General features: G+C 45.0%; 1 protein-coding gene across 2 annotated transcripts in view; it reads right to left on the bottom strand.

The window, feature by feature from the left end:
* WDFY4 (WDFY family member 4) overlaps positions 1-13,343 on the bottom strand; it is a 746,928-nt gene that overhangs the window by 222,937 nt on the left and 510,648 nt on the right. For both annotated transcript variants that reach the window (XM_029609624.1, XM_029609625.1), the window contains one exon: positions 11,273-11,393. In XM_029609624.1, the coding sequence (XP_029465484.1) occupies positions 11,273-11,393 (121 nt within the window). The remainder of the gene's footprint in view (positions 1-11,272; positions 11,394-13,343) is intronic.

Raw genomic sequence — 13,343 nt, forward strand, 5'->3', positions numbered from 1 at the left:
GCACATCATCCTACCCTGCAACTAAATGTCTAAAGAAGGGCTTCCATGTGTGTGTCTGGAGGGGGGGGGGGGGGCGAAATGAGACCACCTTGCCAGTGCTTGCTCCCACCATAATAAGATGGCAGACTATGGTTCCATGGTTATCCCGATACCCTGACAAATGAGTGGCTGCCACTATCCTGAGCAGATTCCATGACAGAGAACCAAGATGTCCTACGGAGAAGTCCAGTGTATCATCTGCTTGACACCTAGCTGGTATAATTAAGGAAAAAGAGATACAGCTGGGCCAAGTAGTGGGCCCCTTCCTAGAATGCTACCCTCTGGTCTTCACCTTTCCCCCTTAATGGTGGTTCCTAAGAAATGCTCTTGGAAGTAAACCTTTCCTTCCCAGAGGGTGCTTCTGTTAATGATTATAATCCTGATAAGGAATGCACAGTATAGATTGTTTCATTTGACAGTGCCCTTGTAAATTCAGAGAGGGTGGACAGGGCACTCTGATGGCCAAGACAGAAATTCAGTGCCTGTTCACCCTTACAGCTTTACCTTGTTTGGGCTTCCATTTCAAGGGAGTCTTTTACAATAACAAATTCATGCCAATGGATTGTTCTATTTTGTGAGCTAAATTTGAGTTGTTCATTACATTTTGAGCTGGGAGGCAAGGAAGGAGGCCAACTCAAATTCCATCATCCATTATCTGTGTGACTTTTTTTTTCATTGGGAGGAGAGATACTGCAGACTGTGACATCTGTTCTGAATTTCTATCAATTTATATATTTTTAATTAATTCCAAGTTCCTATATATCACACACTCAGATACAACCTGAAGTCGACGAAACAATGTGACAACGCGATAGCTAAAGCCAGAAGAATGCTGGGCTGCAAAGAGAGAAGAATATCGAGTAAGAAAAGGGAAGTAATTATCCCCTTGTACAGGTCCTTGGTGAGGCCTCACCTGGAGTACTGTGCTCAGTTCTGGAGACCGTATCTCCAAAAGGACAGAGACAGGATGTAAGCGGTACAGAGAAGGGCGACCAGAAAGGTGGATGGTCTTCATCGAATGACTTATGAGGAGAGATTGAAGAATCTAAATATGTATACCTGGAGGAAAGGAGGCGCAGGGGTGATATTATACAGACATTCAGATACTTGAAAGGTTTTAATGATCCAAAGTCAACAACAAACCTTTTCCATTGGAACAAAAATCAGCAGAACCAGGGTTCATGATTTAAAACTCCAGAGAGGAAGACTCAGAACCAATGTCAGGAAGTATTTCTTCACGGAGAGGGTGGTGGATGCCTGGAACACCCTTCCGGAGGAAGTGGTGAAGACAAAAACTGTGAAGGATTTCAAAGGGGTGTGGGATAAACACTGTGGATCCATAAAGCCTGGAGGATGGGAATGAAGAAAAGAGGTATGGGGTTGGCATGCGGGAATGACGGCTACTACCTAATGATTAATACCCTTATTCAATAAATGTTCACACGATTAATGAGACTCCTACATTGCTCTATGTTTCAACGGCAAGAGGAAATGTGGAAAACCGGATTTGCATTCAGGCAGCAACCAACAAGGTAGCTCAGTCTGGGTAAACAAATAAGCGTGGGAGTAGCTTGCTTGTTGCGGCAGTTACTACCCCAAACCAATTAAGCCTGTTACTTCACTTGGAAAGTATATCCAGCGCAGCTCACTGCTTCAACGGCAGGGGAGAATGAAGAAAAGAGGATTTATATCCAGCCAACAACCAAGGCGGCAATGATCTGAGCAGTATGAGAATATAAATATCGGAATAACTTGCTCAATATGACGGTTACTACCCTCAAACATTAAGCCTTATACTTCACTTTGATACAGCTCCAACACTGCTCTCTGCATCAATGGCGGGGGTGGAAGGAAATTAGAATAAAAAAGCTATTATAAGGGCCCTGAACTCAGCTGTCAGCTTAACAGATAAGTATGAGAAAATAAGTGTGAAAGCTTGCTGGGCAGTCTGGATGGGCCTATTGGTCTTCTTCTGCCATAATTTCTATGTTTCTATGTAACCTAACTGGTGCGCCAGAAGATACACTGCAAAACCCTAGGACAACTATCATCTTCCTGGACACTGAGTTGTATTTCTCATTCATGATATCAATGCTCTTGCAGAGCAAGCTGATTAAGCTGTCCACCTTGGTATCTGCCACAATACATAAGAAAAATGTACCTTAAAACACGTTCTCCTTAATTGGAAGTATTGCCTTAGCAGTGTGAGTCATACCCATGGGGAACGTTTTCCTGTGCTGCCTGACTGGTGCAACAGCAGACCTTTCCTGGGACCATCACAACCTACAGGTCAATAAGGCTTTGAAGGAGGATCTGGCCATATGGCAGTCACTTCTCTTGAACTTCATTGGTGTGTCTACATGGCTGCCTCCTCCAGTCAGCAGCTGTGACCTCAAGCTCTACTCTGAAAGATCTTGGGGCATAGGTTTTGGAGGTACATGATGCATGGCACAATGGCCAATGGAATGGGAGAAAAGGCAGTGGGGAGGGGAGGGTGTCATTCGGAACATTACCTTCCTTGATATTTTCCTATCATTGCTCTTTATATGTGTAGGACTCTTCTCTCAGAACAGAGTCTCCATTAATTTTACCCACCTCGGTGGTGGGTAAAGTTAATGGAGACTCTGCTGAAGGAAAGGATAGTGAACTATCTATAGTCAGGATGATTGCTGGACCCCAGGCAGCATGTATTCAATAGGGGAAGTTCCTGTCAGACAAATTTTATTGATTTTTTTGATTGGGTGACTAAAGAACTGGATCAAGGAAGAGTGCTTGGTGTGATCTACTTGGATTTCAGCAAAGCTTTTGATATGGTCCTGCATAGGAGGCTTGTGAATAAAATGAGAAGATTGGGAATGAGCGCCAAGGTGATGGCCTAGATTAGAAACTGGTTATCGGACAGAAGGCAGTGTGTGATGGTGATTGAAACCTACTCTGGGGAAGACCGGTGTTAAGTGGAGTGCCACAAGGATCGGTGTTGGGACAGGTTCTGTTCAATATCTTTTTGAGCAACATTGCAGAAGAGATAAAAGGTAAAATTTGTCAATTTGTGGATGATACTAAATCTGCAACAGAGTAGACACGCCGAAAGGAGTAGAGAGAATGAGAAGTGATTTAAGGAAGTTTGAAGAGTGGTGAAAGATATGGCAGCTGGGATTCAATGCCAAGAAGTGCAGAATCATGAATCTGGGGTGCAGTAATCCAAAAGACCTGTATGTGATGGGGGGTGAAGGGCTGTTGTGCATGGAGCAAGTGAGGGACATTGGGGTGATAGTATCTAGCGATCTGAAGATGGCAAAGGAATGTGACAAGGCGATAGCAAAAGCCAGAAGAATGCTGGGCTTCATAGAGAGAGGAATAACCAGTAATAAAAAAGGAGGTGATAATCCCCTTGTACAGGTCCTTGGTGAGGCCCCGCCTGGAGTAATATGTTCAATTCTGGAGACCATATCTCAAAAGGGACAGGGAGGGGATGGAGGTGGTCCAGAGAAGGGCAACCAAAATGGTGAGGGGTCGCCATCAAATGACTTATGAGGAGAGGTTGAAGGACCTAAATATCTATACCCTGAAGGAGAGGAGGTGAAGGTGAGATATGATACAAACTTCAGATACCTGAAAGGTTTTAATGATGCTAAATCGACAAACTTTTTCAGCTGGAAAGAAATCATTAGAACTAGGGGGCCACTGTTGCATCCGTCGATCGCAGACGGCTTCGACCGCTCTGCCTTACCTCTTTTCTTCCCTTTTCCTCTTCCTTGGGCAAGATGGCTACTTCCGCTGCTGAGTGCCGAGGACCTCGGAGTCTCCAGCTCAGCACGGGCGTCCCAGTCTGCCATGTTCATTCCCGTGACCTCCTAGGGCACGCGCACGCACATCTCTTACGCTCAAATACTTGTCATGGTGGGAACCTCAGGGCGTCCCCACCGCATGACGTCAATACCTCTGGGTATTTAAAGCCTCCGTTATGCTTCCACCTTTGAGTTAGCAAAGACTCCAGTCTAGCTTCTCTGACCGCTCTAAGCTGCACACTTAGACGCTGCTCTACACTCCAGGGCCTCGCTCCGTTAGAAGCTCTAGGCACCTGCTCCTCTAGGGTCTCTTGCTTCCATCCACCCTTCGGGGCCTCTACTAATTAGACAACCGCTCCTCGGGGACCTATCTCTCTTATTCATTTCAGGATCTCCGGACTATCAGGTACTCGCTCCTTGAGGGCCTACCAGTCTAGTATCCTGCACCATGGACCTTCTGTCCCACCATCTTCACTACCAGGAAGACGCTTGCACTACGTTCCAGTGAGTACCTTTATGATCCGGTTCTCCAACTCCACCCACCAGGCTCGGCTTATCCCACACCGTGGGTTCCTATCTACCTTGAACATCTGGGTGAGACTTCTACATCTAAGACTGTCAGAACGTATTGGCACCTTGCCGGACTCCAGTGCCTTTCCTTCCTGCCTCATACCATCTATCTACAGCAATACAATAAAGCTTTCCACCTACAAGTGTCTGCTCTCTGCGTTTAGGTGGTTGTGGTTCCCCACGGGGCCCCTCCCCATGGAAGGAGTCATCTCCACTGCGACTAAGGTCCACACAATGCCACAAACACAACTCCATTGGCTCAGCTCGCGGCCTTGCAGGCCATTCCTGGCCTAGCCCAGCGAATCACCGAACAACAAAAGTCTTTGGAGAACCTAGCTATTGCCTTCAATCAGTTGCATGCTCAACTGAATTCTTCAGCGACTCCTGTGAAAGAATTGCTGTCTCCAGTGGTGACCCTCAAGACCACTGTACCCTTATCCATGGGTGAAGCCAAGATGTGCAGAGGGTTTGTTAATCAATGCAGCATGCATTTTGCATTACAGCCTACCCTCTTTCCCACAGAAGCTTTTCTAGAGGTATGAGCCTTGGCTTGGGCTTCACCATTCTGGGAACATGAAGATCCTATCCTGAAGGACCTATCAGGATTTCTAAAGCTTTTCAAGTCTGTCTTTGATGACCCAGCTTGCCAGACTATCACTGGATCTGCTTTGCTCAATCTCCAGCAAGGTAACAAGCCGCTTACAGCATTTGCTATTGAATTTAAGACTCTAGCATCTGAACTACATTAGGACACTGGATGCTTACATGCCATATTCATGGAGGGCCTCAACCTTCGCTTAAAGGACAAATTAGTAGCTCATGATTTTCCTGATACCCTTGAGTCCCTGATGGAACTGGCTGGGAGACTTGACCACTGTATCTGAGACCTAACTCAGGAGGCTAAGAATCAACTAAAGTCCACGGTGGGGGCTAACTGTCCTAAACCTGTGCCTATTGCCTCCAGCCTGCCCCCTTAGAAGAGGAACAGCCTATGCAATTAGGCTGAAGCCATTTAACTTCCAAGGAGAGACGTTTTCGCAAATGCATGGGGTTATGCATTTACTGTGGCCAATCAGGCCATGCCGTCCAAACCTGTCCCCATCTGTCCCGGAAACTGACGGGCCTAGGATCTGCAGGAGGACTTCTCCTGGGCCTCACCTCTCCTACTCCTCCATTATCCTTACCATTATCTCTGCTCTGCGGAGGACTTGAATTTCAGACTCTCGCTCTTATTGAATCCAGAGCCGGAGGTAATTTTATCCTGAAGCGCTTAGTTGAACATCTACGGATTCCTACCATACCAATAGCTAAGCCATTGCTATTGTCCTCCATCCATGGAGAACCACATCCTGGAAAAGTTTCATTGACTACCCAGGCCATTGGCCTGCGCACCGTAGCTTTACACTCTGAATCCATCTCATTTCTCGTATTGGAAAAAGCCATGCATCCGGTGGTACTGGGGCTGCCTTGGCTTCAAGATCATATGCCACAATTTAATTGGGCCACATTGGAACTGTCCCTGTGGGGACCTGACTGTCATGGCCAGTGCCTCACGGAAGTTTCATCGCTCATTTTCATGCCCACTACACCATCGTTACCTGGTTTACCTCCACAATACGCCTCGTTCCAGGATGTTTTCTCAAAACAAGCAGCAGATGTGCTTCCACTGCACAGAGTATTCAACTGCACCATAAATCTGAAGCCTAATTCAGAACCTCCCAGAGGAAGAGTTTACCCTCTGTTAGTAGCTGAGACTCACGCCATGTCCACCTACATTCAAGAGAACCTGCAGAAGGGATTCATTAGACCTTCCAAATCCCCTGCTGGTGCAGGCTTCTTTTTCGTAGGGAAGAAAGATGGCACTTGCATCGATTACAGGGGTCTGAATGAGATTACCATCAAGGACAGGTACCCCCTGCCCTTAATTTCTGAACTGTTCAACAGGCTCCAAGGAGCCAAGATATTCTCCAAATTAGACCTTAAAGGAACTTACAACTTGGTCCGTATTCGTGAAGGAGATTAAGGAAGACTGCTTTTAACACCCGCAATAGTCACTTTGAATATCTCGTCATGCCCTTCGCTTTGAGTAACGCACCTGCAGTCTTTCAAAATATGATGAATGACATCTTACGGGACTTACTTTATCAATGCGTAATAGTATATCTCGATGATATGGTGATCTTCTCCCAAGATCTGCAAACTCATCAGGAGGATGTCAAGAAAGTTTTAAGACACCTGCGTGAGTACCACCTATACGCAAAGCTTGAAAAATGTGAATTCCACAAGGAGTCTGTACCCTTCCTGGGATACATTGTTTCTAAGAACGGGTTTCAGATGGACCCCAAGAAATTAGAAAGTATCCGGTACTGGCCCCAACCTACAGGCCTGAAAGCACTGCGCCGCTTCTTGGGATTAACCAATTACTATCGTTCCTTTATTAAAAACTACTCATCATTGACAGTCCCTCTAACTGCTATGACCACGAAGGGAGCCAATCCTGCCAATTGGTCTCCTGAAGTCATATCAGCCTTTCTGACGCTCAAAGAGGCTTTTCAAAAGAAGCCGTGCCTTCGCCATCCTGACCCACATCGTCCGTTCATCGTCGAGGTCGACGCATCAGACGTTGGTGTGGGAGCGGTTTTAAGCCAGTATAGCGAATCTAATGTGCTCTATCCTTGCTCCTTCTTCTCAAGGCGATTCTTACTTGCCGAAAGAAATTGTGGAATCGAAGACAAAGAGTTACTCGCAATCAAGCTGATCTTTGAAGAGTAGCGTCCTTGGCTAGAAGGTGCACAACACCAAATAGTAGTGTAAACCGATCACAAAAATTTGGAGTACCTCAGACATGCTCAGCGACTCAATCACCGTCAAGCAAAATGGTCTCTGTTCTTTAACAGATTTGACTTCCTTCTGAAGTACCATCCGGAAGAGAAGAACACTCGGGCAGAAGATTGTCACAATCCTTCTCCCCGCAGGATGTGCCAGATAAACCCCATCACATCATTGACCCCGGAAGAGTGGTTCTTGCAGCCACTCATGCGGTACTCGCCGGGAAGACGGTGGTGGCCAGAAATCTAAGGAAGAAGCTGTTGAAGTGGGCCCACGATTCCCATCTGGCCGGCCATCCAAGACAGAGTCGCACCCTAGCTATGTTACAGCGGTACTATTGGTGGCCAACCACGAAAAAAAATGTGCAAGCTTATGTGAGTTCATGCGCTGTTTGTGCCAAGCAAAAACCACCAGCCGGACATCCTTTGGGCCTGTTACAGCCTCTATCATCACCAGATGAACCATGGATTCATATAGCAAATGATTTTGTGGTAGACCTGCCACCATCCAAAAGAAATAACACCATTTGGGTTACTGTTGATCGCTTCTCCAAAATGGCACATTTTGTAGCGTTACCAGGATTACCCTCTGCTAAAGAGTTAGCAAAACTCTTTATTAAGCACATCTTCCGCCTTCATGGGATGCCTAAACATATCCTATCCGACAGGGGAGTGCAATTTACTGCAAAGTTTTGGAGAGCATTATGTCAAAAATTTGACATCGCCTTGGACTTAACCTCTGCCTATCATCCTCAGCCTGAGAAAATGATAAGAATGGGGGATTTGTATGGCTCAACAGAAACTACTGTAATCTTTCTAGGCAGACTGGATGGACCATTGGTCCTTTTCTGCCATCATTTCTATGTTTCTATGTTTTCTGGTGAGATAATAAGGCTATGTTATGGGTTATCAACAATCAGCCAAATGTCCCCTTGCGTCAGAGCTCTTGTATGAGTTAGTATTTTGCTGCCTGCAAACTAATGTTATGATACATGCAAAGCATGTATCCAGATCAAACAATGAGATTGTTGATTCTCTTTTTCATTGCAAGTGGTCCCTGTCCAGACAGCTGCCCCATGAACAGAAGCAGTAGGACAGCCCATACCAGCCCTCCTGTCGTCATTTGAAAGCAGACATCATGTGAAGTGTTGCATCAATCCTTCACCCCATCCACCTGGAATACTTATGGATGGATTAGTACCTAGGATTAAGAGGAATTAGTGGTATAGTACATATTGCATGTAGCACATCAGGATCTATCCCAGTGCATGGTACACACCTAGGTAGCCACACTAGCATTCTCTATCAAAGTTCAGAATAGGTGCGACATAATGCACAGCTTCATGGTCAAATGGATCATAATGGACTGGATCCATGAATGCAGCCGTACCCGTGACTCACATCAGCCAATCACATATGATCAGCTGTTCCCACTATGGCATGCATTTCCCAATGTGACCTCCTCAGTGTCCAAGGTTACACTTTTATGCCGCTTTTTCCCTAGCATTCTTTGGTGCTCAGAAGGTCAGCAAGTCTACTGTTGTATCCTGTAGGGCATCTGAAATTTCTGGGTTGCTGGCTTCTGACATTACCACAAATAATGGTAGGACAGTGGTATGAATCTGGCAATCGAAGATGGATTAGTCAGCCTGGGAACAAGAAATCACCTTGCTAGCAGTAGCGGGTCCTAAGATGTGCCCTGTGCAAACTGCTCTTTTAGGTTTAGGTTTAATGGGAGTTTATTGATAGCCTACACTGAAGCACTAGGCAATTTACATTATAATACATTCATAGTAAAATAAAACATACAAACAACATAACAATATCAAAAGAATTCATAATTACACAATAGAACCAGTAAGGACCGTTTCTGTTAGAACACAAATTAAATGTCTGATTTACAAAAATGCTTTCAGTAAACTTTTAAAAGTCTTGGAACAGTCAGTCTGTCTTATGGTTGCAGGCAGTGGTCCATAAATGTGGAGCTACCAAAGAAAATGCAAAATCCCTGGACTCGATGAGACAAGCTTGCTTTACAGAAGGAATGTCGAGAAGACTTAACTGAGATGATCTTACATGCAGCCCCCAGTCATTGCTGCAGACTCTATGTACAGAGAGGTTTTGATTCTGTGCTTGCAAATAAGATCAACAGCTAGGATATAGATAGATGATCTTTGTGCCAACAGAAGGAAAAGTTACCCTATGATTGAGCAACATGAACAAAAGGCTCAGTTGAAAAATCATATAGACAGACTTTTAAACTGACTGTATCCAAAACCCTTACATTTAAAAATTGTTTCTGGAAACCATTCTAGACCTCTACTAGTTGTGAGCCTGTCGTCACCAAACATTTATTCTTTACAATTAGATGTACCAGTTCTCTGGTTTGCTGTGGTTTTTGAACACATTGTGATAACTATTGATCCTTGATGCAGACATTATTGCCAAAACATGGTCATGTTGGGTCTTAAGACTTAGTATATGCATATTTAGTAAAGTAATATATTTTTAATCTTTTCTTGTATATTTTTATATATGTATTATATATTGTTTTATTATTTTATATATACATATATATGTGTATTTATTATGTTTTTCATGTTTTAATTGTGAATGTTTGGCAGTAAATCGCTTAGAACCTATTTATTTATTTATTATACCACATACTTATCTACTTACCCATTCCAGGATATATCACTACTAAGTTAATATCGATATGCAACAGTTTACAAGCATGACCTTGAGTCTGATAGCTTCTAGAACACATATTACAGTACCCACTCATTTCGATTTAGTGGGGGATCTTTTGTGGCTACTTTTGGCTTACCCAGGGTGGCCAAACAATGCATAGGCCACTGTCATTCATCAGGTTACACCTCCTATATTTATTTATGTATTTATTTAGAGGTTTTATATACCATCATTCTAAGTGAGAATCACTAGATCATAATGGTTTACAGTGTAAATATTCACAATTATAGGTGACGAGACAAAGACAAACATGGCACTCGCTTAGTAGTTGTGTACAATGCTGTCTGTTTCTCCCTGCAGATAATGTGTTTGTCTTGTACAGATGCATACCAGCAACAAAGGTTGTGGTTTATGGGACAGCTCATGCATAGTGGCAGGCCATTTGTGGCAGCTTCAGACAAGAGCTTGGTCTGGCTGCTAGAGGGTGATGGGTCCGATGGAATGGTAAAGAGGGAATGAGATAGATTCAGCTCTTGCCTCTCATGAGCAGCAGGGGCTAGGAGGAAGTCCATTAAGATATCCTCATCATTCATCCTGGAGGCATTCAACTCGTAAAATGCATTGTTTGAGACTTGTAAATTCCAATAAGAATGGCCTTGTCTTATTATTCACTGAATTGACCAACGCTTGCATCAGCTGGTCCAACATCATCCCTCTTTGCCAAATAGCCGGTATTAAAAAGACAGGCAAGTTGGCAAACTGCATGCCCCTCTGGGGGTCTCCACCTATACTATGGGTGGGCAGTCATGTCTCATTCTGGGCCAGATGGGATACACCTGTCAGATATGGGTCAAGACCTATTATTACAGGTGCTGAGAAGAGCAGTCAGGCATTTGATGGGCAGGCCTGCTCCTGATCCTCCAATGGGAGTGGATGGGCCTGTGGGGCACCTATGGCATGGTGCTTAAGCATAGTTCTGGAGGGGAGAAGGAGATCAGCTTAAGGTAGGGGATGAAGGGCTCATGAACATGTATGGTGGTCTGCCTGGTAGGGCGCCCCCTCTGTGACATCATTTATTTGAGAAGGCCCTGCTAGAACAGAGCCTGGACCTTCAGCAACCAGCAGGACATAGTCATGAAGAAGCCTGATGGCAACTCCCAAGGGTTAGGGTAGGCATAGGAAGGTGCAAGGATTCAGAATTGGTATTGTCAGGTATCTAATGAAAGGTTGCAGCTTTAATATCCAATATATGGTCTTTGATTGGTTTATGTGTTATGTCTATTAGTATGAGTGGAGGGCAGCTTATCTGGGGTCATGATGGCCAAATTATAGAGGTTTTGATGGGAGCATGCTTACCTGAAGAAGAAAACACATATGATGAATTTCTTTAATCTCATGATAGGAAAACCTGCATGATGTCTGACTTCTGCCAAGCTGGTCTTTATTACACAAGTTGAAAATAAAAGTATCCTTAATGCTGAAAAATGATAAAGAAATTTTTATTCAAATTGAGAAACCGTAAAGTAACCTCAGAAGACAAATTATTCTTTGGCTAATAACTGCCAATAAAACATGAAGTATGGGGAATGCAGAGGTTAGGTAAGTGCCTGGCATGTAATATAGTCAGAAAAATACATATAACAAATTCTAGAGATGTGGTGCCTATGGTTTCTATTTAATAACATTTTTTTCTCCTTTTCAAAGTGATTTTTTAAAGGCATTTACACACATTAAATAGGGGTTTATACATGAAATAGTTTGTTATAATATTGGAAAATTATCAGTTGGTGTGGGCATTCATTTGCAATGAAATAGGGAATAAGGATGATATTTCCTATTTCATTGCATTTCGGGAATAAAAAACAATAGGAAAGAACATGAAATTGTGTGTTGTTTTTCCTATTTTTTGGGGGGGGAGCCAAAAAATGTTTAAAAAATACACCCCTCCCAGACGCCGCCCCAACCCTTCCCATTTATTACAATATTGAGCACCCTCTACCCATGCTAGCCCACCTTCCCAACACCCTCAAACCCCCAGGACTCACCAAAAATGCTTGGTGGTCTAGCGGGGGGCCTAGGAATAATCTCCTGCTCCCAAGCCAGTGGATGCCATTATTCAAAATGGCACTGGCCACCCTTTGCCCCATCTTGTGACGGGGTTACCAGTGCCATTTGGTGGACCCTGCCACATGAAAGGGGAAAAAGGCTGGCCAGCACAATTTTGAAAAATGGAACAAGTCACCCATTACCCATAGGGGCAGATTTTAAAAGTCCTGCGCATGTAAATCCAGCCAGATTTACGCGCGCAGGGGACTTGCGCACCAGCACCTATGTCGCATAGGCCACCGGCGAGCGCAAAGCCCCAGGACGCGCATAAGTCCCAGGGCTTTGCTTGGGGGGCATGTCGGGGGCATGTCGGGGGGGCGGCGAGACATTCAGGGGTGTTCTGGGGGTGGGGCTGTGGGCATGGTGCCAGCCCGGGGCGTTCTGGGGGCGTGGCCGAGGCCTCCGAACCTGCTCCCGGACCAGGAAATGGTGTGCTGGCAGCCTGCTGGCAGGCGTAACTTTCTTAACAAAAGTGTGTGTGGGGGGGGGATTTAGTTAGGGCTGTGGGGTGGGTTAGGTAGGGGAAGGGAGGGGAAGGTGGGGGGGCCGGAAAAAAAATTCCCTCCGAGGCTGCTCCGATTTCGGACCGGCCTCAGAGGGAATGGAGGCAGGCTGCTCGGCTCGGCGCGTGCAGGTTGCACAATTGTGCATCCCCCTGCGTGCACCAACCCTGGATTTTATAACATGCGCACAGCAGCACGCACATGTTATAAAATCGGGCGTAGATTTGTTCACGCCAGGTTGCGTGAACAAATATACGCCCGCGCATAACTTTAAAAATCTACCCCTTACTGTGTAATAGGGGATGCCCAATGGCATCAGTAGCCCCTGTCACAAGATAGGGGCAAAGCGCGGACAGTGCCATTTTGAAAAATGGCAGCCACCAGCTTGGGAGTGGGAGGCCACTCCTAGGTCCCCCGCTAGACCACCAGGCATTTTTGCTGAGTCCTGGGGGATTGGGAGGGTGGGCTAGGGTGGGTGGCAGGGCCCACTGATGGGGGGTGAGATCAGTATTTCAATACATTTAAAGGGTTGGCATGGGTTCTGGGGGGGGGTGGGGGTTGTTGTTGTTTTGTTTTAAACAAAATGGGGAAATGAAAAAAAATTGAACCAAGCTGGACCTGAAATGGAGCATCCCAGAACAAGAACAAAATTCAAAACGGCATGAAATTCTTTTAGGCTATCACCTATATTATCAATACTATTCCACAAGTCCGTTACTTATATAAGAAAAGAATGTGTAAATCAACCATACACATATCCTCTTATAAACCATACTCACTGTCAAAACAACTTAGAGCTGTGTATATAAAAGATTTTC

The sequence above is a fragment of the Rhinatrema bivittatum genome, chromosome 7, assembly GCF_901001135.1.
Source record: "Rhinatrema bivittatum chromosome 7, aRhiBiv1.1, whole genome shotgun sequence".
NCBI classification, from domain to species: domain Eukaryota; kingdom Metazoa; phylum Chordata; class Amphibia; order Gymnophiona; family Rhinatrematidae; genus Rhinatrema; species Rhinatrema bivittatum.